The sequence below is a fragment of the Haemorhous mexicanus genome, chromosome 5 (assembly GCF_027477595.1).
Source record: "Haemorhous mexicanus isolate bHaeMex1 chromosome 5, bHaeMex1.pri, whole genome shotgun sequence".
NCBI classification, from domain to species: Eukaryota; Metazoa; Chordata; class Aves; order Passeriformes; family Fringillidae; genus Haemorhous; species Haemorhous mexicanus.
In genome coordinates this window covers 40832411-40858629 of record NC_082345.1, presented here as the reverse complement: position 1 = coordinate 40858629, position 26219 = coordinate 40832411, and the positions used below count along the sequence as shown (strand labels likewise).

The 26219-nt window shown below is 40.1% G+C and overlaps 1 protein-coding gene across 1 annotated transcript in view; it reads right to left on the bottom strand.

The window, feature by feature from the left end:
* PTPRR (protein tyrosine phosphatase receptor type R) overlaps positions 1-26219 on the bottom strand; it is a 138999-nt gene that overhangs the window by 42079 nt on the left and 70701 nt on the right. Inside the window, exons 4-6 of the mRNA XM_059846920.1 lie at positions 22958-23113; positions 15301-15411; positions 10982-11244 (exon numbers count right to left, since the gene is read on the bottom strand). Coding sequence (XP_059702903.1) covers positions 10982-11244; positions 15301-15411; positions 22958-23113 — 530 coding nt within the window. The remainder of the gene's footprint in view (positions 1-10981; positions 11245-15300; positions 15412-22957; positions 23114-26219) is intronic.

The window sequence follows — 26219 nt, the reverse complement described above, 5'->3', positions numbered from 1 at the left end:
ATACCATAAATTAATAACAATACTCTCTGTTTGTTAAGCATCAAAGTATATTCTTTGACAGAGAACATAAGGAAAAGTCCCTGTCCCAGAAAGAAATATCACTTTTGTAGCTTCTTATAGATTCCCCCGGTTAGAGAAATGAATGGAGAGTTCAAAGGTAAGGTATTTCATGAAGATAGGCACTGATTTGCAATACCATATTGCATCACTTAACCAATTAATGTCCCACTTGCCTTAGTAGGAAAATCACAAAAAGAGTTCCTGAAATGTCTTGGAAACTCAGCTAAGGTTCAAAGCCTAACCAAATGGGTGCATCAGCTTGGATGTGATGGTATCAAAGCAGACAACTGTAGCAAGACCTGGCTGAAATGCCAGTGTTGCATGGAATCAGCTCTGCCTCTGGGCAGTCTTTCTTTGGCTGAGCCATTCTCATGTTATACTTTGGGCATCCTCATCTCTGCCATGATGCTATTGCTTCTCTGTGTGCTGAGGCCTGTCTGATTGCCTGTATGCATTTACTACTTTGTCTGATGTCTAGAATGTAATGGAACATTGCAATTTTGTGTACATATGGAGTCTTGCACAGAGGGATCCTGATCTGTGACCAAGGCTCTCAGGTACTGAGAGAATGCTAAAGAGAATTTCCAGCACGAGCTGAGAAATACCCCAGCCCAGAGATTTACATGCAGTATTCCTTGAGCAAAGGTGTACGTGCACACAGGAGACATTTCTGCTAGTTAACAATGTTAAGCTTTCTGTACATACTAGCTCTGACTATGCAAGATATCTCTGCTGAATATCCAGAACTGGATTTTTCAAAAAAGAAGTAGTAGAATTAGCCAACTCTCATAATTATGAAGAGTTCTCCTAGCACAGCAGAGAAGTAAAATTAATTATGATTGTACTCAAAGAAGAGATTCGTGGCCTGGACTGTTCACTGATGGCTACAAGATAAGCTGGATGTAAGCACTGCCCAGCACATGGATTCTTGCAATTCAAATAAATACTTGGATATCTTACACTGCAGTTTTAGAGGCACTTTGATTTTTTCTTTTCTTTCTTTAACTGTTTTCTCTGTCTGTTCCTAACATTTTAAATTAAGGGGAATTGAACTTTGTTCAGCTTTAGGCTGCCCTGTAAAAGAAATACCATGAACAGAGATAAAGGCATTCCAAAACAAGAGGAAAGAGGAATATTTTTGTTTTAATTTAAAACATTAGTCTTTTTCAGACATTAATGGGGACACTCAAGGAAACTTTTCTATACAAACCCCAAATGTGAAAAATCAACCTTCCTTCTAAATATCAGAACTCTGTACATCTGATATGGATGCTTCCTTCTATGTTGTCTGGCTGAAACCAGTACTTGTGGATTCTAGTCAAGGGCTCAGGAGATACTTCCTGCTTACAAACCAATCTCATAAAGAAGCTGGTGCCTTTGTCCCTTAGCACAGCACTTCCAAGCTACCATTGTGAGAAGGTGATCTATCAGGTTGCAAATGTCACAGATGGACACATCCTGCTAAGGGCTGAGAGGAGGTGCTCAGAGCATTCAAGTCCAGCTAATGTGCATCTCCTCACTTTCCCAGATGTCCCACTCTGCTTGCACATTAGGACAGCTGGTGAAGCTGTCACAGAAACCATGCATAGTCAAGCACACAAACAAATTAGAGGCAGAGAGGAGCTGAGGAAATCAGCCACTGGAAAGCTGCATCAGAGTTTAACCCTCTGATTTCCAAACAGCACTTAAAGACCCAAAACTGCTGCTGAAAGAGACAAGGGGATCACTCACACAACTCAAATTACTCATGTGCTCAGGGCAACAGCAGTCCCTGTAAACTCCAAGCTCAAGAAGCACTTAAATATTAACATGGGTATTTTCCCTTGTGTGACTTTTCAAAAGATCAGCTGGACAAATCCCTGCAAACCCACCAAAACTGTCTACCAGATGGCAGCCACTGATTAATTTGTCTTAACTTGAGCCAAAAAGGAAGAAAATGTGATGGGTGGAGCCGTAAAGACAAGCACAATCAACATCCGACCAAGTAGGGTTTCCTGTCACCTTGGGAACGACACTGATTGGCACTGTGGTTTCCTGTGTACAAGCTAAAACCAGTAGCAACTGGAGTAACAAGAATAAATGCCAGATGAGAGACCTGGGAATACAATAAAATTATTATAAAATTCCTGACTAAACCCCAGAGGACAGAAAAGGCAAAACCAAGGATAAGCATAGACTGCATATGCTAAATGGAGCATTCCCCTGTACATGAGAGCAGAGGGCCATGAAGCTGCCTCAGAAGAATTTCTCTAAACAAGGGTCAGCTAATTTGCCTAAATTAAGCACTCTCAAAAGTGAGAGTCATGTGCTTTGGAAAGCTTATTTCTTCACAAGGGAAGAAAAAAGGGATGCGGGACAGCTGAAAACAGAGATGGAAATAGGAGTGGAAACCTACCATCCACCCACACTAATCTGAAGTAATTTTAAGACGTGCCACAGACACAGGGAAATGGACTGTGGGTTTAAATTTGGAAAACAGTACAGAGTTATTTGCATTTATTTATTTAGATTACTACTCCCACAGAGTTTTGCTTCAAAGAGCTCTGAAAACAACCAAAACAGCTTCTCAAGCAGCCAGGAGTCAAATAGTTAAAATTCGGGTTTAGAGGGTCTTTGTTAGGCTGGTGACTGAGTTCACTTCCTCTCCAGAGAAAGGGGACAATTCACATTCCTGCCCTCTTCCTACACTGCAGATAAGCAAAGATGTCTGTAATGGGTTGGACAGAACAGACGTTCATGCAGCTCAAAGATCTGGCACTTGCAGAAGTTTTTAGAGTTACTGTGCACTCACAGAAATGTTCCACAAATGCAGGCTGGAGGCACAGCATTATTCTCTCCCTAGTGATGAATCCACATGCCAACACAGAACTCTTGGGCATTGAGCAGGAGATCCTGGAAGCTGGATCCCATCTCATGCTCCCCATTACTTAGAGTAGTGCCTCCCACCTCAGTAGCCCAGGTAGCCCAAGGTCCTTGCCTTAACTCTTCACCCAGACTGCAGGTGCCAGAAATCAGTGTGGCTTTCAGCTAGTTGAGATGGCCTGAGAAGGAGGGAAGCCACAATGCAGGGCTTCAGGGAGACCCTGCACTGAAAAGACAATTACCTAAAAGACAATAAGCAATTCTTTATAATAATTTATAATTCTTTATAATAAACAATCAGGATTGGCCCCCTTGCACACCCACTGCACACTACATGTGCAAGCTACATCTTGGGAAAAAAAAAATCACAGTACCAGGAAAACAATCCTGGGCACTGAATGACAGGGCTACATATCAATCATTGCAGCCCTGGTTTGTTTTTAGCCTTTAACAACAAGAGCACTCCAAAGCAATTTATGGTTTGGGAATGAGCACATGCACAAACCATTCCCAGGAGGAAGTTGCATCCAGGCCCTGCTTCTCTGGAGGCAAAGAGAGCTTAGCACTATGGACACAAACCAATCTCTTCTACACAGCCTTAGTGCTGAAAGTGTATCCGGGTATATCAAATTTTTAAGTGGATGCCCCACCCCTGGAGGTGTTCATGGTCAGGTTGGATGGGGTTTTGAGCAACCTGACCAAGTGGAATGTGACCCTGCTCTTGGCAGTGGGGCTGGAACTAGATCTCTTTCAAAGTCCCTTCCAACCCAAGCCATTTTATGATTCTATGATCTTTCAGACCAGAATGGAATATAGATGCCAAATGAGAGAAGTGTATTTTTAGGTCTTTCAGAAAGTGTGTGTGTGAGGGGGTTGTAATTGTATTCTCTCACTCTTCTTAAATGATGCGAACAAATAGTAGCAAGTACGACTTTTACTGCACCTCAGGTTAAGCTTCTTGTCTTTGCTACATCTCTTCAGATGGACACAACATCCAGCCATCCTCAATCCAGTAGTTAGGAATATGTCTGGAGATTTATGTGCCATGCCCAAAGTGCTCTAAGGAGTTGATAGAAGAGACAGATCAGAGCACAGAAATTCTTGCCTCCCACCTCAAACTCAGTTTACTGGTGCCCGGTGCTTTGCAAATTCCTTCTGATAGGATATCACCACAAAACTATTCCACAGCTTGTACTTTTGTGTTGGGACATAGCTTTGCTTCAAACAATTACACTGACATTTTCCTAAAACAATCCCTATGGTTCAAATTAAGAATGCAGAAAGCATATTCAGTGCCAAACAATAGGGAAAATTTATCCTCCAAATCTATGCAAAGCTGCTTTATTTTAGCCAGGAAATCCAAGGCCCCTTCCTGTAAATATAATAAGTTCCCATGTTTGTGCAATAAACTACAAAATCTGGCATGTTTACAGTAGCCCAAGTGCAAGGTGCTACCCTCTGAGCATTACTTGAAATTATTACTCACAATGGATGGTTTTGTAAAATCATAATGGATCAGCAACACCATAATTGTATTTGCAGCAACTGCACTCTGTGATCTAAAAATCAGAACAGAGACAGAGAGAACTGTTGGAAATTTTTCTCATCTATTATATGTGGTTGAACAGTGATATCCTGAGGTGCAGCTGAGGTTATATTAATGAAGAAAAGAGCACATCAGGTTCTTTACCCTGGCTCCAGCGTTTCTTACGAGGTTTTATTCAGTGTACTGTATTGTTAAGATAATGATTCATTTTAAGGAATGCTGCTTTTCTAAAATAATGAAAACAGGTGTTAAGAGTTAGTTTTTGTGGTATTTTTCATCCGTGGTATTTGTCATCCAGATGGCAATTTACAGTGTACAGAAATTGCCTAAGAGGCTGAAGCTATAGTTCAATAATTTGTGTGTCTATGCAGAATGACTAATAAAAGAGAATACTTTTCAATATTAAGATCAATTTTTTCCACCTCCAAACCTGAAGCCTAAATGATACATAATTTTCTTTGCAAAGGTGTAAAATACAAGATGTTTCTGAGGAAGGATGTTGAAGACAGAAAGAGAATAATAATTGCCCTCATTATTTGTGTATGCACCTTTTGCTAATACATTCCTGTTTAAAAATTTACCTTTTGGCTCTGAGTTCCACAGATTCCTACAGGTTATCTGAATCTTTTTTTTTCATATTATAAAGAAATATATTGCCTTTCTTTCCCACTAGAATATCTCTTTCTCATGTTACAAGGAAGTGGACAGAGATGAGCACTTAGCATTATAATGCACATTATATTAACTTTTGTTTCATTATACTTACAGGGAGCTGTACTCACTGCATGTCTACTGAACAATTCTTAGAACTGGTGAAAGAATTCAGTTTACAGGGATCTTCAGGATGGTAAGAGAAATCTCACTGGGGAGAGTCTATCAACCGTGGCATAAGATTTTTATAGTATTGCTCTGCTTTGTGGGGAAAAGTAACATCACACGGGGTTCTCACAGTCAGAGTTCAAGCCAAATTTCACTCATCTGTTATTTTTGTAGAGAGCAATAATTGATTGATTCAGGTGATTGTCTCTGTACTGTTCTCTATGCTGATGCCTAATGATTTTCTGTAGAGGTTGCAGAATCGGTGGCACATTCTTCTGCTGAATAATGCCTGTGAGCAGCCCTCTCCCCTCCAAGTTTTGCACTTGCTGGCTCTTCCCTTTCCCAGAGTATCTTCTATTTTCTTGTGTCACAGCTGTTCCTCCATACCACTGCATAATTATTTTATTTCACATTTAAAAATTGTTTATTATTTCACCTATCTGCTGGCTTTTTGCTTTATTTGCTGAACTGTTTTCTACCATCATCTTCACTCCCTTGTGTATATTTGCAGAGAAAAAAAAAATTAGCACAAGGCACTTGTAAAATACTATCTGTTCTGTATAAGAGTCCTGCAAACCCCTGGCATCCTGATAGTGATCATGAGGAGCTCTTCCTTTTAGACAGAATAAGTTTCTGATGAATATGTAAAAGACTAAGAAAACACAGAGCTGTGATTTTTTCCCTCTGATTACTAAAATATAATAGCCAGTTTTAGGATTTTGGGGCTAGAATGGAATACAAATGCTTGAGAAATTTTTCCAAAGCACTGTTTGTTTTCAACACACAGTAGATGAGACATTTTCCGCATTTTCTTTTCTTCCCTGTATCTTTGCACAGTAACTAAATTGAACAAAACATCATACTGTCCACTAGTTAGTTGAAATGCAGTTGTCTTAGTCAAAAATAACACTGGAACTAACACTCACAGCTGCAGTGGCCACAGAAAATGTAAACCCTGTTGTAACACTGTGCTGGTGTGGTAACATTTATATTAATATTTACCATGATTGTGATTTAACAACTCACTGCTTGTACTAAGAATTTTCAATGCTTGATATGTCAGAATGAAATCTAAAATACCACATTCCACTTCACCAGATTCTGCTTTTGGCTGGGACCATGCATATCAACATGAATTTTGGACCAAGAAACATAATAAAGGGAAACATTTGGGAAAAGGGAAAATATATACTTTTCTGCTCAAGGAAGAGTATATATTATTCATATAAACTTATAAAAGCCTAAGTAGAAAAGTAAACACTGATGCAGTATTCATAGGTGTGCTCATGGAAGAGAAAACAATTATTTGCATCCGAAAGTCAGATGTTGGCACTGTGATATTGTGACAGCTCATCACCAAAGCCACCCACAGAGCAGCAGCTCTCCTGCTCCTTTGGTCACCAACAGAACAATGTGGGCTGCCAGGGGAGAAGGTCTTTGCTGCAAAGGAGCAGCAGTTTTGAGCACACGAAAAGAGAACAACTTCAAAGCATTCTGCACTGAATGATCCAGAGGATGCACAGAGGCTGTGAAGAAATAGTTCTTCACTGGCCTGCCTCAGTAACTGTAATAGAAAGGGGTCAGTGCCTCTGTTCTGACAGCCCTATCACCTCCACACCTTGAGTCCACCCTCTACTCCACTGTTCCACCCCTTTCCAAACTACATGCTGCATGTGAGCACAAATCCATGAGCAGCATCTAGGAAAATCATAGAATCAGAACAGGTTGATTTGGTAAAGACCCTTCGAAGTCATCTAGTCCCACTCACTTTCCATGGATAAGGAAAGCTTCAATTAGAATAGGTTGTTCAGAGCCCTGTTCAACCTGACCTCAAATGTTCAAAAACTACTTCCTTGTATCTAATCTAAACCTAGCCTCCCTCAGTTTGAAGCCATTACCCGTTACCCTATTGCAACACTCCCCAACAGAAAGTTTGCCCCCATCTCTTTTTTAGCCCCTCTTCAAGTATCAAGAGGCTGCAATAAGGTCTCCCCAGAGCCTTCTCTTCTCCAGCCTGAACAACCCCAACTCCCTCAGCCTGTCCTCACAGGAGAGGTGCTGCAGCCATCTGATCATTTCATGGCCTTCCATGCTCCAACAGGTCAACATCCTTCTCATGTTGGGGGCACTGGGGCTGGATGCGGTGTCCCAGGTGGAGTCTCATGAGAGCGGAGCACGGGAGCAGAATCGCCTCCTGCGGCCCCTGGGCCAGTTAATCCCGGCTGTGCGAGCCCTCCCCGGCAGCAGGAGCCAGAGCTGCGGGATAACCGTGCTGCCGGCCGGCTCTAGGTGTCACTGTCCCCGCGCTCTCGCACAGCCGCATCCCCCAAGGCGCCGGGCACCGCCGCGTGCGCCTAGGTGGCATAAAAACTGCGGCATCCCACACATTTGATAGTGCAAATAAGCTGCAGGGGAGCCGTGTCTTATAGAAATTGCTGAGTAAGAGCATTTCCAGATACACAGAAAAATATGTTCATGGACTTAGCTCTAGTATTCAGAAGCACAACATGTTTTAAGATGCTGGACAAACTCCCAGAAATATTTTTATCCGTGCACAGTAGTCCATTAACAATTTTCTTGCCTCTGTACTGGCCAATGCTATTCCAAATAAAAATGGAAAAGTTCAGAGAGCCAGAGGCTGATGTGGTTCTTTGTGAAAAATCAGTTCCGCTACATTTTTGCATTTAGATCATAGGATCATAGAATAGTTTGGGACGGAAGGGACCTTTAAAGGTCACATAGTCTCATTCCCCTGCCATGGGCAGAGACAGCTTCAATTAGATCACGTTGCTCAGAGCCCTGTCCAATCTGACCATGAATGTTTCCAGGGATGGGGCATCAGCTACCTCCCTGTGCCCACTGTGCCAGTGTTTCATTCTCATTGCAAAAAAAAAAAAAAAAAAAAAAAAAAAAAAAAAAAAAAAAAAAAAAAAAAAATCTTCCTTATATCTAATATAAATCTACCCTCCTTTAGTTTAAAATCATCACCCCTTGTCCTGTCAAGAGTATGTTCCCCAAAGCATTACCTGGTGTACAAAGCAAAGAGAACTTGAGAGGCAGGCACAGAATCATGGAATAGCTTGGTCTAGAAGGGATCTTTTAAGGTCATCTAATCAAATCGCCCTGCAATGAGTAGAGACATCTTCAACTAGATCAGGTTGCATTATCCGCCTTTTCTGTCCCATCCTTCAGAGAGATTGTCACAAACTTCCCACCTAGATGGCTATGCACAGCTCACTAGCTGCTCAAAGAGAAATCAATGAACCATGGCTCAAACCAGGGACAGTTTGGTCTGGATCACATGAGACATGACTACGGATCACCCTTAAGGAATCAAACTAGGGAGTAGTCTGGATGGTTAGAAAATACTGCTCAGGAACCACTGTCAAACCATGTCACCAAAGGAATCTCCACACTAAGTTTGTCAAGGAGCCTCCATATCCACTCTAGCCTGCCAAGAGCTTTCTTCCCCTGGCAGAAACCAAAATCAGCATAGCAAAAATTAAAGGGTTCACTAAAGCTGTGCCATGAGCAGGACAGGACCACCAGGCTTGCTTCACTCCATACTAACAGAAGAAGGGCTGCCAGTAGATTGTTTTGAGCATGGTTTGCTGCTCCAAGCAGTGGGCAGATCCATGCTGCAAGGTCCACTCCTCCCACAGGTAATGAGGATGGCCCAAGGCTGCCTAGTGCAAGGGTTTTTCGGGGCAGAAAGGTGGAGAGGAATTTTCAACTGATTACTTACCTAGTCACTAGATAAAATCTGAGGCAGAATGTGTCAGTGCATTATTACTTTTTGCTTCCAACACTGCTGAGTGTTAGAACGAATAGAAATTTGTTCATAGTAAAGGTTATAGTAAATAACCTTTTAGTAAATAAATAGTAAATAAACCTTTATAGTAAATAAATAAGAAATAGACATAACAATAGCTGCTTATGTCAGAGGGACAGAAGATAAACTATTCCCTAAAGTTCTCTCCCTCATATCCCCAGACCTTTGTACACTGAGCTTGAAATAAACCACCATTTCTTAGGAGTGGACTTGGGCTGATAGAGTCTGTGTTAAACATGGCAAAAAAGAGCTGCACAATGGGATGTTATCACAATTTTTTTCACAACAGTCTGTTAGTGTTCTTTTAGAGTAGAAACTGAAGTGCTCAATTCCTTCAACTTCTTTTTCCTTAGTAATAAACTAAATGTCTGGTTTATTTGGTCAAACGTCAGGTTTAGTTTTCTCTTTGTATCTCAGCTGTCCATTTTGTCTCATCTGACTCAGAACTTTGTCCTTCCAAAGGATGCAATTAGGTTTAGGAGAATTAAATGCAAAGTTCCTATCTATAGTAGAAATTAATATCATAAATAAATTGGTTTTACTTTCTTTGTTTGAGAAATGGAAAAGTTTCTTCTCCTTATGTACAAAAAGTTTCTTGTCCTTAGGTACAAAATCCCTCTACAAATTCCTTTCTCTCAATCCCTCTCAACTATTGCATATGCTCTGTTAGATACTAAGTATTATAAATTAGCTATGTGATTCTCATGCTTGTGGGTTTATTTTTAGGGCCTTGTGGAATGAAAGAAACTCTCAAAATGTATTTACTTGCTTCCTCCATTCCTTTTTTTTTTCTGCAGTGATATCACTACATATTTTATAACAGCTCTGCCTTTAAGCCTCTTTTACTCACAGAAGAATCAATCCCTCTCCCTGAGCTCTGTCTGTCATAAATCCATTGATAAAATCTCTGCCATTGAAATCCCCATGGCTGAAGCTGAATCAGGGTTACAGCAGAGCTGAGAGCCCTCACAGATGAGGCTCTGCTTGGTCTCTGCACGGCGTCTGCTCTTTCATTTATCGTCTGTGCCGGGGCAGGAGAGTTCAGCTGCACAGCTGCATGCTATGTGAGCTATTCAGAGCACTGATGCTTTATGAAAGCAGCCTGCAGCCATCAGACAAGAAATTATACAGGTTTCTAACAGAGGAGAGACAGATGTCAGTGTGCATTCTCCTGTGGGAAGAATAACTAGTTTTATAAAAGGAACACTGGCCCAGTTTTTGAAAGGCTCAATGAGTGGCAGGGTTTGGTGCCCAAGTATTTCTGAGGAACTGCACACAAGAGTTGGTTTCATTACTCATCACTTCTTCCTTTTTGCAAAGCCTGTAGACTTTGCACTGTATCCTGGCCATCATGGAAAGCTGCATTGAAGAAAAAAATGTATCTAAAGGTGATAATGGAAACACTGTATGAGATTGCTAAATGCACTCAGTTGGTGTAAGTATTTCTTCTAAGTTTTCCAGGTGCTAGGGACTCCCTGAGAATGAGAATGTCCTTTGCTGACAATACATAACGAGCCCTTGAACTCTCTTCCACGATCTCCAGGATCAAAACAGGCAAAAATCAATGTAAAATGAAAAAATTATTTCTTTGGAGTATGGGAAAAGTATAATCAGCAAAAAGAATGCCACTGACGCAGTTAATCTCAGCCTAAACTTGACCATTTTCATATGACCTGAATCTTTGGTCATATGTAAAGAAAAGGAAAGGAGAGAATACCTGTGAGATAGATGTTAACACACCAAAATCCCACTTCTCAGATGTCCATATGGCAAAGTCTCCCATTCATTGACAGAAGAGAAACATATGTAGCATAAGTATTAAAAAGCAGAATAAATCCTGAGCACACCAGGCACCATCCTACCTTTCCTGGAGTCCCACAGGTTTCATTCTGAAAGGAGATGGGCTGGCACAGACGGGAGGTTTGAGCTCAGGAATACACTGGCCTTGAGGGTCCACTACAACATTGATAACCTTTGGAGCCTGTTGAGGCTGGACCATGCTGTTGGTGGTCTTATACTCAGTCTGAGATGTCTGCAGGGGAAGGGGTGAGAGATGGATCTCCTGCTTCTTTTCCTTCTCCTGCCTTAGTGACAACTGGATCTTCTCCTTTAATCTGTACAGAACCTACAGAAATAAAGAGAGCAGCTCAATCTCAATTGCCTGGTAAAGAAGGCCAGGAAGGTATCACAAATGCTGGAGAAGATTGCCATACGTGGCTTCCATTCCTAGAGGGTAAGTTGTGTTACACAGCATTTCCCACAAGAAGATAAATATTTCCATTACATAAACTGCAGAGTGTACATGTGGGCAGTAGGGATTTTAACAGTTCTCACTGTGAGTTAGTACTTGTTTGTAATACCTGCAGTAGTATTATTAAAAGAGCAAATAACACAGAATGGAAATTAGTTACAGAAGACATTGTGAAGAAGGAAATACTGATAAACAGAGTAACTGTAGAAGACATTTTAAGCATTTTAACACAAGAGAGACAATGACACAAAATAAAATAGATGTTTATGACTTAGCCAGGTACAAGTCTCTAATTACAGCAGCCTCAATTTGTTTTAGAGCAGATGTTCTTAAAAGTTCTTATTCATCTGGCATGGAGCTGATGGTTGAACAGAGTAACTTTACTAGGTCACTCTGGTAACAGCAGGCTGCTATTACACTGAAATACTCCTCCAGGTAGGGACAGACTCCAATATCCTGAGAGAAACATTAACTATTCTGAAACAAAGCTGAAGAGATGAGTGGCCTATGAAGTTATTTAACCATCTGTTCAGAAAAGTGTGCTTTACAATCACCAAAAAATTGATTTCTGAACACACTGTAATAGCAGGATTATCTGTTCACATATTGCTTATGAATGTGAACATCTGGTATATGCAAAAAAAGCAGAAGTTGTACTGATTTTCTTCCATTAAACTCTACACTGATGTTGCTGAACCCTGGCTTGGTGAGGGCAGGCAGGTAGCTTGTGCTCAGTAATGTCACTCCAGAGGTACCCATGTTACACCTGTTTAACACATCTTATTTCTTTGGAGGGCAATGCAAAAAACTATTTCTGAGGCACAGCTGTTCCATTTTCAAAGCATGCCTTACCTGCTATGAAATTTATGAGAATTGTAAATATTGTGTGTGGAGGTGGAAGGCACAGTTTTTTGAAGGTGTCTGCAGATACCCTTGTACTCTCCACTTTGCTTTATCTGTTCCTGTAAAGCATTTGATTTGGATCCTTGAGTAAGAGAAAACCTAGACCAGAACACTTTTTTCTATCCAAGTCAGTTCTTTGACAGCTGTTGCCCCTGCTAGCACCACATAAAGATCTATCACTCCCTAGCTTTCCAGTGATGACTAGGCATATCTGATGGGTTTGTTTGATCAAGGATTAGCATTAAAGGTTTAGCTGGGAACTGACCTAACGTCATTAGCAATACACATGTTAAACAAGACTTAGCTAGGTAAAACATCTGTTCTTTCTGAAGGGTTTAGAATTACTAGGATAAGATCTCTTTCCCATAATTTTGCAGAAAAAGAACTCCTCTTAGGGGGAATCTGTGAAGCAAGGGCACTGGTACCAGTAAAGATAAAAGAGGGACTTGAAATATTTTTAGTCTTTTTCTCCAATGAGTGCTTTCAGCTAATTTGTTTCTGATAACCAGCAGACAAACAGCTCAGAGACTCATGGCCATGACAATGCTCACCATACCTTCTTGTCACTAATATGTTTTGACATAGTTTCACTCCTTGGGGTCCCAAGGAATTATGGTTTTGACTTCTAAAATGTGGACAAGTATTATTTAATATACTATTTAATAATCTATTATTAAGACCCTAGGAAAAAATATAGTTTGACCCTAGCAGAAACTGAAAAAAAATCTAACCAACAACTTTTGATCTAAACACTAAAGCTTTTCCTCAAAAAGTGTTACAGGCCTGTAACAGTTTCAATGGAGGTAAAGTTAAAAAAACCAGAAATGGCCAAAAATATAATGACCAACCCAATCTGCCCCTCTGACACATTAAATGGGATAAAAAAACAACATGAGCTGTTTGTTGGCTTTACAGATTGCACATACCCATTTATTATCAGATCCTGGCAAAATCTGAGACAGTGTCAATTTGAACAGTCTAAACAGTAGCACATGTAAAGATACAGGTTGGACCTGGGAGGAACAGAAAGGGGAATGCTTGCAGAAAAGACCACAGCATAACAGCAACTCCACCTGGAAGGAATTCAAGGAGTCTGCTAGTATTGACCTCTGCCCTAACTTCAGATCAGCTACACCCAAACTATCTCTGACAGATGTTTGCCTAAAATCTTAATGGGTGAAAACTCCCAAGCTTCCCCAAGCAATGCAATCCAGGGTCTAGTGACACATGTGACAGCAAAGGTCTTTCTAATGAGTCAGCCAAATCACCCTGTGAAAATTTTTCTTCTTTTCCAGTCCCCAATGGAGAAAGCATTATCTTCTTCCTTACAACAGCCTTTGAAATCTTTCCATGTTCAAGAACTATCATGTTTTTGCTTGCTCCTTTTCCCTGTCATAAATAAACCAAATTATTTCATGTCCTCTGTGTCTCTGATCACTCTTGCATCTCCTTCCTCCTATAATTGCCTGAAATTTTTCACAAATGTGGTGGAGAGAGACAATAGAAAATAAGTAAGACATGACAACCAAATTACCATAGCAGAGCTGAATTCAGATCTTAGAGATCATACCCTCATTTATATATCCCAGGGTAAGAAGTGTATTTTTGCAACATTGATGTTGCTTATCTCCTTATCTACTTCTGTAATTCTGTTCTGTGATACTGCTGGAACCTTTCCTACAGAACTGTTGTTTTGCCACATATTTCCTACATTGTAGTGATGCACAGGATTAGAGCTCTCATCCCTGCCAAGCAGCCATCTTTTCTCTGGCACCCTAAAAATATTTGAAGCTCTGATACTGTCATACAGAATGGTTATAATTTCCAATATTGTCAATGCATTCCAGATTATTAATGAAAATATTGGGCAGGACCAGGACAAGGACAGCCAGCATTTTCCAAACTCTTCCAGTTAAATAGCCAGTAATGACCAAAATATCTCTTCTCCAAAACAGAGAGTAGAGAAGAAGAGATTTCTAGAGTTAGCCTCCTCTTTTTGAGTGAAATGGCATGGAGAGATGAAGTCAACAAGAAAGTAGAAATTAAATAAAGCAACAATTTCCTGTAATAAAACAAGTGCTTTTCAAATCTTAGGGAGACCTTAAAAGATTAAATAACATTTTGTTATAAATTTTTGTGAACATCTGTATAACTGTGAACATTTTTTAATAACTTCAGATTAAACATGCTTTCCATCTTAAGGCTGTAAGTAGTTAAAGAAAGAAAATTAAATATGTTTGAGAGCAAAATATCTCAAAAAGACCTCAAGATACTGTGTGTTCACAAATGCTGTCCATTTTCAGAGAATTCAGTTAACACTTGTATGTGTGCACTGCAGAAGTATCACACAATTTAAAGAAGGAAAATGTATAACATTGGACAAAAATGCAAAAATTACCCTCCAAAAGTCAGTAGTGGTAGTGTTCTTCATCTTCTGTGTGACCATTGCACTTCTCATATTCAATATATTAGAATTGTGCCTAATGCTCAGAAACCTGGCCACTGAGCTCAGACAATGAGAATGGCAAAGTTGCTCAAAAATATAATTATTCCTTCATGTTCTTACTAGTTATTTCAGTTTAATATTTGTGTATTTGATACACAAATACCAACACACACTTTAAAAACTGTGCACTGACAACATTCTATCAATGTGGTGTTGCTTTTACTATTGAATAAAACTGAAATAAAGGCAGGTAAGAGGACTTCAGGGATCCTGGGACCTAAGAAGGTTGAGAAGTCATCACTCATGTCCCTACACAGTTACCCTGTAGATTTAAGAACCTGTTATTTATTTCTTCAGCTTCCTTCTAGTTACATTCTTCATTCAACTCGAAATACATCAAGAAATGTGATTCTTCAAACTTTGGTTTCCCAGCATTATGAGAGTGACCAATTCTTACCTTGGAATTGAGTTTCTATTAGCCTTGAGAAAACACCCATCATGTAAAGAATGTGCGACCCAATCTTTCAGACAAAGAAAAGCATTATATAAAAAAACAGCAAAAAGGTAAAATGGAAACTTACCATTAAACAAGTCACTAGAATGACAAAGATGCTGAGAAATATGACAACTGCATAAAATCCTTCTTTGCTCCAGATTTTGTCTGCTTCGTGCTGGCCTTGCAAAACATTTTTCTTTTTTAAGCAATGAAACAGAAAGAGAAAAAAAGTTATAGGGTGGCATGTGCAGATTAAATAGCTCTCATTGGGCATTAATCACTCTCCTCAGCTTTGTCAGTGCTGAAATTCCACAGCACACGGCATGACTCTGAGTGCTGCTATTGGCACCCCTGCCCACGCCCGGTCCATGGAGCAGGGCCACCCCGCGCTCCCGGCGCTGTGCTGGGATCTACGGCCCTGCCTGCCTGCCCAGAGAATTCTCACCAGCTGGCACAGCCTGCCTGAAGGTAAAGCAAACAAGACCCAGAGCTGTTCTTGGAAGCCACCTGGCTGGTCAGGTCGAAGGGCTGTGCTCCCACACAGCCTTTGGGAAGTGCTCGCCCTGTCTCTTTCTTCCCAGGGCTTATCTCCAGCCCCAGCCCGCACACGCCAGCCTTCCCAGTGTTTACACCTGACATGGAGCAAAGAGCAGGTGCCTTGCCTGACTGCCTTCACGAGCCAGGAAGACCTCACAGTGTCACCTCTAGATTACACCCACAAATACGTAAAACATATTGATTTTGCTGAAAATAATCTCATTATCTGTTTATCTATAATTCTGATTATGCCTAATCTCATTATCATTGGCTTCCTGCTGATAGAACATTTCTGTTACAGCTGTGCACACTAAAATTTCCAGAACTCCTAGGGAACTCCTGGAGATTATGAAAGAATAATGATTGTAAAAGCATTTATTTTTGTCTTTATTGCAGCAGTGGGACTTGGTCGGACTATTAAATTACCAGAATTTCACTATGTTTTCAAATATAGATTTTGTATAAGAAACAAAGTACATGTACCCTTGGTCTAACTGCAATATATTATTTAGAATAAAGTATGTTGTCTGATGTTTCTGGGACCACAGTTCAGTAGACATTGCCCTTCCAATTTTCAGCTACTTGCTTTTATTTTCTTAATTGTGTCTTTTCAGTAGAGTTCTCAGACTGAGTACAACCAACTTTCTAAAATTCTGGTTTCCATTGTCAATGGTCAAGGTCTTTGTGTTTCCCTCTCACTGAAATTCTCTAATGGCTTTAAATAAACCTCTAGTTTAAATACTGAGCTGTCTTCCCATCCCAATGGGGCCTTTTTTCCTCTCTGGGGATGTTGTGTTTATCACAGAGGTTAACACAGAGGAAAGAGTTCCTCCATACAAAGATGAGTGGCTGCTCAATGGGCCTGTAAAGCTGCAGGGACGCTCTAACACTTGCTTAGCCACCTATTAGCCTGCTCTTTTGCACAGTTAATGTATCAAGTCAACTTTGACTTCCAAAAAGGCAAAGCCTCCCAAAACCAAGCCTCTTCAGCCTCCCAAACACAGGAAGTCTGGATGATGATGAGTTCATGTGGGAAATCTTCCTGAGGAGTGGGAGATCCCGGCCTGAGGAAGAGGACAAGCTGACAAAAAATGCTGGGTGCTGGATCCCAATATAGTTTTCATGGTCCTCCTTTCAGCACAGGATAAGGCACTGCTTGTTTTGAAAAGAAGACAAGGCAAGACAATTCACAGATATAATTGCCACAAAATGCAAATATTTTGAGAGGAATCTGGTAGCATGGCTAATTTACAGAGACTTGCTTTCTTGAAGAAATGCTTGTCTTGAACTGGGAGTTGACAGCTTTAGAACTGAAAGCATAATAAAGAGGGTTTTTTGGAACTAATAGTCCTGGGAACCAGAATGGAAATCCTTCAGCACAACTACAGAAACCAATCTTGTAAAATTAGTCTATTTGTGTGTGTGTGTGAAATCATGCATCATGATCTCAGTTTTAAAATGTTGCAGGTATTGACAGTTTAAAAAGGCTTATCAAGTGTAAGTTTGATGTTTAATGAGCAACTTAAAACCCAGGGCTTCCAAAGAGAAGCTGGAAATCTTACCAAATGTTTCTGCAAAAATTGTTCCTAGACATAAACACTGCTGCTGCTGTAGTGGGGTACAGCTCTCTGTCCAATCTGCTACCTCAGCACAGCAAGGTCATTCTGCTGTGCTCATGGCACAGGACTTGGGTCCCAATACTGGCTCAGAGCCCAAACCTGCAGCTGCTCCACATCCAAGACTGCTCCTGTTGAGCTCCATGGGAATCCCATGGTGACAGCAGCAGCTGCAGCTGTGGCCTATTAGCTATGAACTCAATGTCTGACTCTGGGTGGGTTACCTGATGGCTTTCCGGTGTTTCATTTCTCTCAGGGGGAAATTTAGATAAAAAGCAGGAGCTAAAGGAGAATTGGCCATGCTGATGGTTTAATGCCTCTGTACTGAAAGGACAAATACACTAAAAAGTAAATGAAAAGCGAATAGGATTTTTAGTCACAGTGGATGAGAGACTTATGTAAACTTTAATTCAATGATGTTACAAAACTTTTAAAATATTTTATAATAGACTTCATACATATAACAGACTGAAGAGAACAAAAGAAGAGAAGGCTTTAAGAGAATTAATCTCTATGATGTCTGTCTAGTACTATGTGTGTTCAGGACATGTCTTTGCCTGACTTGTCTTTCTAACAATAATGTTCAAAGAATATTAACAAATGCTGTAGAAAGGGTAAAAAAGTATTCCACAACTTGAACTTACTTGACACACCATTTTGAAAGTAGTACCTTCACCTACTCAAGGAAATCTCTCTCCCAGATCTAACTGGTGGAGAGCAAAATCATTGCTGAAGCTGCTTCCTAATGACAGAAGAAGCTGTGACCTCCAGTAACTGAGCCATCTCACACCCATGATAAGGAATTGCTTTTTGAAACGTCAATGCAGATCATTCAGAACTTTGTTCCTTTGTCTGGGAAAACTGATAAGAGGGATAGCAACTGCCATGCTCACAGCAAATTGCTGACGCCCAGGAAAAAAGCTAATAGCATGGCCAAATGCAAGGCAGAAATGAGAATATTCTTGTCCTTCAGACAGTTTTTGAGGAGTAGGCTTAAGGATATACTCAGACTAATTTGCAAAGACCCGCAGCTAATAAAAGTGGGGGAATATCAGAGCAGATGGAGTGGCAAGGGAATTTCAGTAGCTCAGGGAGTACCAGATCCTGGAGCAAACAGGGAGGAAGGCATAATTTCCTACTTTTTCCATTCCCTAATGAGTCTCCAATAAGGTGAGTTTTTCAGGCAGGATGAGCCAGGTTAATTTAAACTGTTTGAATTCAGCATAATTCTATGTGTGGAAGAATCACATGTATTCTTACACTGCCATTCAATTACTAACCTTACTGAAGAGTGCCTGCACATAAGGGTATCTGCTGAACTGGAACAAATGTGTTTTTTCTAAACAATTTTTCTAAACTTTTTTTTTTTTAAAGACACTAAAAACCCACTCTGGCTTTTGTGGTCTTATTATTGGAAAAATAGTGGAGTATTTCTACAAGCAAGTAAAATGAGCAGACAGCTTTTGATAATAACAAGAAAGACATTGACCTGAAGTAGTCACTGTAAAATCTGTGACTGAAAGATTCTGCTGCAGTATCAGGACCTGCCAAAAAAGGTAAATTTCCAGTGGAAAACAGGTGAATTTACAAATTGGGTCAATTAACCCCAATTAGTCCCTTGGGCTGGAACACTAATGAGAGCATAGCAGGCTGTAGTTCTGAGCTCAGAGGAAAGCTTACAGGGAGCTGGGGGTAGAACTCAAGATCAAAAAGGGTTCATGGAAGTTCACACTGAATAGCTTTGTTTTTTCTGCTATTTTAACAATGTTAGCTAAGGGACAGTAGGAAAGGCTGCCAAGAAACCACTTCCACCCCCAGTGATAACATGTAGGAAATGTGTGTGACCTCTCAGGCTCACAGGACACTGAATAGTAGTCACTTAATCATGTCTCCCATGACAAAGTCACCTCAAAAGCTCTACCTTAGGTACATGGGTGATGAAGTGCTGTGAGTCCACATCCACACTGGCAGCCTGCAGGACTCCTGTTTCTCTTGGGTGCTCTGGGTGCACCATGCAGGTTTTATACTACAGCTGCATTGCCTGATCACAGGAGCATGTCCTTGTGCTCTGCTTTGTTCCCAGGTGCCTCTATCAGTCCAGGCTGTTTAATTTCCATACTGGAAATTTGATACTGGTTTTGATCACTTGTCCTTACAGCGACTTACAGTTTCTGTATACTTTAATTGCATGATTGCTTCCTTTGATTTCTTCTCTAATATGTTAATATCACATACTTCAAAGGCAACCTCTTTGTGCAAGGAGGCTGTAATGCTTCATTTTGGGATTGCACAATATTGGTATGAACTCTGGAAATTTCTCCTTCAGTGACACATTTCCAGCTGGCATTAGCTTAGCTCTCAAAATGTAGTAACCCTTATCTTATGTACTGTAACTTCAGTTATTTTTGTCATTCAAAACCACTTCAAGTTCTCTTCTAGCAAATTCTGAAACCTAGTAAATTCTGAAATCCAAGCAATTTAAAGACTTTAGGAAGCCAGGATTCCCACACCATAATAACATAGACTGCCTAAGTCAATGAATATAGTCCTACCATCAAGCACAATTTGGTACTTTATTCTGGAGAAGTCTGCTCATGACTGTGGTACATCCCATGGAGCAGAACTCAGTCTGAAATCCCACTTTAGATCACAATAAAAGAAAAAATGCTACAGCTATGATAAGCCATTGGAAAATCAGGGAGATATGAAAGGTATAGACATTGTCCTGGACCCCTGAAATGGCAAGGACACTTTTAAATTTACACATTTCCACAGGCAGACATCTCATTTTACACCAGACAGTAAAGTACTCCCGTGGTTCCTACAGCAAAGACATATAGGGAAACTGCTCTTTCAGCAACTGCAGAATAAGAAACTGGGACATAATTTTGAGACAGGCAATTTACTTGAAAATAGATCAAGCAGTGATCCATGCATCAGGAGATGTGAACAAGTAAATTATTTGTGTAATGAATGGAAATGTAGTTCCAGGTACTGACATCCAATGGGATTTTTGCTGTTTACGGTATAGTATGGGCTGAAACCGAGCAGAGCAGTTTTCCATGTGGGTTTTCCTACAAAATCTTGGTAAAATCTCTTTGGACAGGCTAATCTCCCGCAGCATTACCCCTCTGGGAGTCTAGTTTACACTAAACCTTGTTAAAAAGGGTCAACCAAGCCATCTCAAGAGAGGTTTCTCACAGATGGGATGAACTGCCTGTCAAACATATCTCTTTTTGTTTGCCATAGAGAGAGAGCCAGAAGACTTTCAAGCCTTAGGCAGCTCTTACTGAAATACAGCTGAAAAAGGAGACAAATTCCAGCCCTAACACCTCTGTGTCGCCACCCACCTAGAAAGATGAGAGCAATGCTTCCTTTGTGTCACACTTTGTGACACAGACACACTGATAATGCACATACAATACTGCTTGTGAAGCATTCATACTTTTGGTAGAAGAGTGTACAATTTTAGCTCATGATTTAATCAGGATTGATCACTCAGCAGCACACACACACAGCATTTTACAATGGGTAAAAGCATGAATCACATTTATGTAAGGCTTTTTATTACTATACTTTCCTTCAAAGGTTTGCCTGTTTTCTTTCAGTTCACTGTTACTTTGTTTGGAGCAATTTGTTCTTAGAGCAAGTTGAGGGAACATAAGTGGTTGGCAGCTGACCAAGTAAAGATTGTATGTTGCTGTTTTTTAGATGTTCTTTTCTGTGTAGTCTTACACATGTAAACTATTTATTGAGGTCCATAGGGACAATATAATTAGTGTATTACATATTAGTGTAAAGCTGCATTATTTTTCAGGATCAATGCCTTAGCTGTATAATCTGCTAACAATTGAAATATTAAAATAATCTCTTGTGTCTCCAACAGTATTAGGAGTTAGAGACTGCACAGCTTTCATTCTAATAATCCTGTTCTAAATTATTACCTACATTTTTTTCCAGAAAGAAAATACAAATAACTGAACACTCCAGATTATTGAAATGTATCTACCTCAAGATGAGCTCTTGAGTTCAAGGCTTGTTTTTTTTCCAGCATCTCTTCACAGCTTGATGACATTTCTCCGTTCATATATTATTCATATAAGTTCTTGCCCCATGTCTACCTGAAGTGTTATTTGTAGTCTAGGAACAGATAATTGCCTCTATCCCAACTGTCAGACTCATGAGCTTCAGATACAAAGGAAATTCTGACCTAAAGGAAGCTTCACTCAGTTTGCTGATGGGTGATATGAAGACTTGATTTATTTGGAAACCACTGCTTTGCTATGTTTATTATTAGAACAGCTAAAACTTGGGAGTCTGAATTTTGATAGTGTCAGGTTGCTGTAGAACATGAACTGGCCTTGTTTCATATTTCTTTTCTTTTTTTTTTTTTTTTTTGTAACAAAGACATCTAGATTCTTAGAAAACTTATAAGTGAGAAAAACAATTTCCAATCGGTAGAAATACAGGTAGGCATAACAGTCCAATGGCTCAAACAGCAGTGTCTCAAACACAGCTTTGGATATAAAAAAACCCCAGGACCTTTTTACCCATAGAGGAAAACATAGCTCATCAGAGTATTTAAATTTTTTTCCCATTTTTTTGGACACAGACACTTCCTCTGCCAAACTGGGAGTTTCCACTGTAAATCTTGATTCTTGACAACATGATTGAAGGGGTTTGGCCCCAAACTGTATTATGAGGGTTTTTATATGTATGTAAGGGCTTCAGGTAAGACAGTAAATAAAATGCAGTGTGATACGGCCATGCCGATGAGCTCACTGGCTTTTCACCCTTAAGGCTTTTACTTTATTTCATTTTCTGGGCACAGTTTAAATATTTGACCCAGAATCTCACTGATAATGTCTCAGACAAGCTGTGGAGATTACAATATTATCTCTGCTTTGAAATAGATATTTTTCTTCCAAAAAATGGATTAAGTCATACAAATAATAGCTACAATCTTTATTTTTACACTCTTTTTGGAGCACATAAAGAAAATAAATCTCTTGCCAATGCTAAAAATAGAAAGAAGCATAGGTGTAATGTACAGATTCAGTTCTTCAAAATCAAGACAGACAAAAGTCATATGGGTAGTAACGGTGACAACACCCAGTTTCTGCATTCCATTTATCTCTCTATTGAAATTGTTATATCTTCCTACCCCCATTAATGGACTGCAACTCCTTATGTCCAGTTCCTTTAAGGCAATTAGTGCATGCTTAGGATCTAGACTCTGATTTCAATGGTAGCTCATCTGTGTGAGGAGGACACGGATGTTAAAGAGTAAATAGCCTAATAAAGCACTACTAAAGTCATTTAACAGAGCTAGGTGAATGAGGCTCTGAGCAACCTGGTCTAGTGAAAGGTGCAACAGTCCATGGCAGAGGGGTTGGAACTAGGTAATCTTTAAAATCCTTTCCAAGACAGGCTGTTTGAGGATTCTATGATAATTGCCTTGCACTAGTGATGCTGTCGAAGCCCATACACATTCTGCCTCATGCTTGAGAACCTCAGCCAGAATAGTACCAAGGATGTAAGTGCCTAATTTGTATCAAAACAATACAGCTAAGAAGATTGATAACCAACCTCAGGGGAGACTTCTGTTATTCCGAACTGGGATAAACTCTGATGCAAAATGTTGATATTAAGGGAACGCAGCACTTCTTCAGATGGGAGGGCCTCAGAAATTCCTGGCTTTGTGTTCAGTGGGGACACAAACAGTTCCACACAGTTCTTCTTCCCCTAAGGAAAAAAGAAAAAAAAAAAAAGAAACAAAATCATAGGAGGGGTCTGGCATTAATCTCTGCTTTCTGTAGATTGCAACTATAATTCCAAAGGCAAAAGCATGGAGTATAAAGATTGCAACCTGCTCTGTGAGCACAGCATACCTTTTGCCTGTCTCTGTAAATCCCAGCAGACTGGAAGAAAATGCAAATTCTGTATGCGGGCATGTGTGCTTTGTCTCAATCAATATTGACAAGGCAGACTTTTCCTGAGTCTAGTATCATTTAACAATCAATGTAACATAGTGATAGGAGGAGCCATGGGATGGGGTCAATGGCAATGTGCCAGCAGGGATTTTAGCAGATAGTTCGTCTGAGCTGAGCTGAAATAGGAATGCTTAGCATAATGCTGTGATGTTTGGACATTACTTTCTAGTCCCTTCTCAACATATGGCAGACACCTACCACAATAAAGTCCTCTTAGCTGACTGCAGTGCAACTTAATATGGTCCAACAAAATTAAAGGACCGGGGAAGTTTTGTGAGCACTTAATGGGTGACCTGAGAATGTCGACTCCCTTATCTATTAATTCTTGCCCAGGTGTCTTTGATGCAGTCCTGGCAGCCTAAGAGGTTCTGTATTAGAAATGTCAGTGATGCCTACTCTGTTTCAAGGTAGCAAAAGGAAAGAGAGTCTCTCTGTTGTGATAGACTTGAACAGCATGTGAGACAATTCTGATGTCCAAACAGGATGTGGGAACCCTGTCTCCCCATGGCTATGGCCAGTGTAGCTGACACTGTGGAACAGATTCCAGATCTGGGGAATTCCACACACATGAGCTAGGTATGAAGCTGCTCCCTGCATTGCTGCCTGGCAAGAACCTCACCAATCTGGTTATTTGCTATTCATCATTATGGGATGGGAGAGATCAGTTCAAATGGGGATAATCCTGATTTCCCCTGCCTCCCTCCCATCACCTTGAATGTGCATCATTATCTCTACTGAAGTGAAGAAAAAGACATCTTTTGCTATTCTTAAAATACCTTTGCATGAAATACTCTTTGCATAAAATACTCCTTGCATTCAAAATAGAACTGCACAGAAAGAGACTCTTTCAAATGTGTTTGCCCTAAATCTGTCCTCTGTGCTCTCACATGTGCTGCTGGTCCATTTGCTCAATAAGAATGGTAAGGACACTGGCTACCGATGGGAGCTGAAGAAACTGATTTGAGGCTTGTCACCCTGTTCTTCTAAGTTCTTTTAAGCCTTCTGATGTTTACATTTTTGTAATGGAGTTTCTCACGCGCTTTTATGTGAAAAACAATTGGTTTTGCATTCTTTCCTGGAGGAGGAGAAAATTGATGGACTGTTAGTTTGACCAGTGTCACTAGAAAAGTAGCAATTTCATCCTCCAATCCAGGGTCACTTTTTGAATTCTATATATATCAAAGTTGAGAATAAACTGCCCTTCTTTTTTACCTCAGAAGTTCCAGCATGCGTGTTGTTTTATTTTGTGTCCTATTACGACAGAGGCTGGGGTTGTACTCAGTCTCTGACATGGGAAGGGGACTGCTGCTGCGTGCAGGTCACAGGCACCAGGCAAGGCTTGGCAGGTATGCAGCATTCCCAGTGTTTTGTGCCTCCTCTGTTCATGAGTTTCTCTATGCCATTAAAGGACCTTTATGGGAGGAGGATGTACTGGAAAGGTTAAGGAGACACTGGAGATAGCCAGTTAATATTTCCTGGCATCTGTGTAACATGTAAGAGGTTAGCAGGCTGTCTGCTCCCTCTATGCCCATCCACATCCTGGCTTCCAGACTCCTGACCACTTCTGAGAGCTGCTCACTTGGGACTGAGTCACCTCACCTCACTTCAGTTGCCAACCTCCAAAAGTCAGCAGAGAGGGACTGGCATCTCTTATTCCATCCTAATATAATCAGGATGGATCTCAATGCCTCTTCTCCTGCAGTTACCATCCTCTCTACTGCTTTTACAGGGAGCCTAGATGAGTAGTTTAGAAACAACACACTGAAACAAGGCAAGATGAATTTTGATGTGCTCTGCTTGCTTGCCACCACATTGTGCGAGAGGAACTGCTTCATGTTAGAAGAATGAAAAGAGGGAAAAATGTCTCCTAAGATGTTTTAGTCTTCCTTGTGAATTTTGACTGTGTGTGATTTTTAGAGCAAATAGAGGAAAAGTTTGCTTGCTTTCTTATATAGCTGAAATATTGATTCATAAAAGAACTTTTACAGGTGTTGAAGAGACTAATTAAATAGTAGTGCTTACTGTTTTCTGGGCTACATGCAGGTGCAAAATGACACTACCTCTTCCCTTAAATCATAAATGAGAGGAGAAAGCACAAAGCAGTGGAGCCAGTAGGAAAATAAACAGCATATTTCTTCTCTTTATTTACATAATTTCTAAGGAGCATAGTAAGAAAGCTACTAAGTGATTCAGTATGTTGAAATACACATCTCAGACTCCAAAACATTTTTCATTTAATTGTGCTTTTCTCTGAATATGTCTTTAAACCTTTCAATCTGGTCAATGCAGGGGACAAATAAAATTTAGCATCACTTTTCACGAATGAGTGAGATTCCTGAAGAACATGGAAAGGGCTCCAGTGCATTCCTATTGATCTTTCTCGCTGTACTTCTTGTGAGATCTTTCTCACAGAGACATTTCTTGAAGGAGTTTTATAATCCTGTTTGATGTATACAATCCTATCAAGCTTTCAAGGCAGAAAATACTTTTATGCTGAACCTGACAGTTTTCTTACCTAATATTCAAACTGCACATAGAATAAAAAAGCTCTTCTTCCCTCTGCAAAGTGAACTGAAGGCTAGCAAAACACACATGATGTTGGGTTTTCTTGCTTCATCGTAAAATTGTCATAAAAAGACCACAGTGTTAATAAGTATGCATACACAAAAAACCATAGAATGACAATTGAATAAAAAAAATCTTTTTTGCTGGAAGCAAACTTATCACCATCTTTTGCCAGCAGGATACCGTAGTCTACAAGATCATTTCTGAGGACAGATTATTATAGCAGAATAACAAACCATGAATATTAATATTGTAGATGACATTTAATTTACTAATGGAAAGTCTGAGGATAA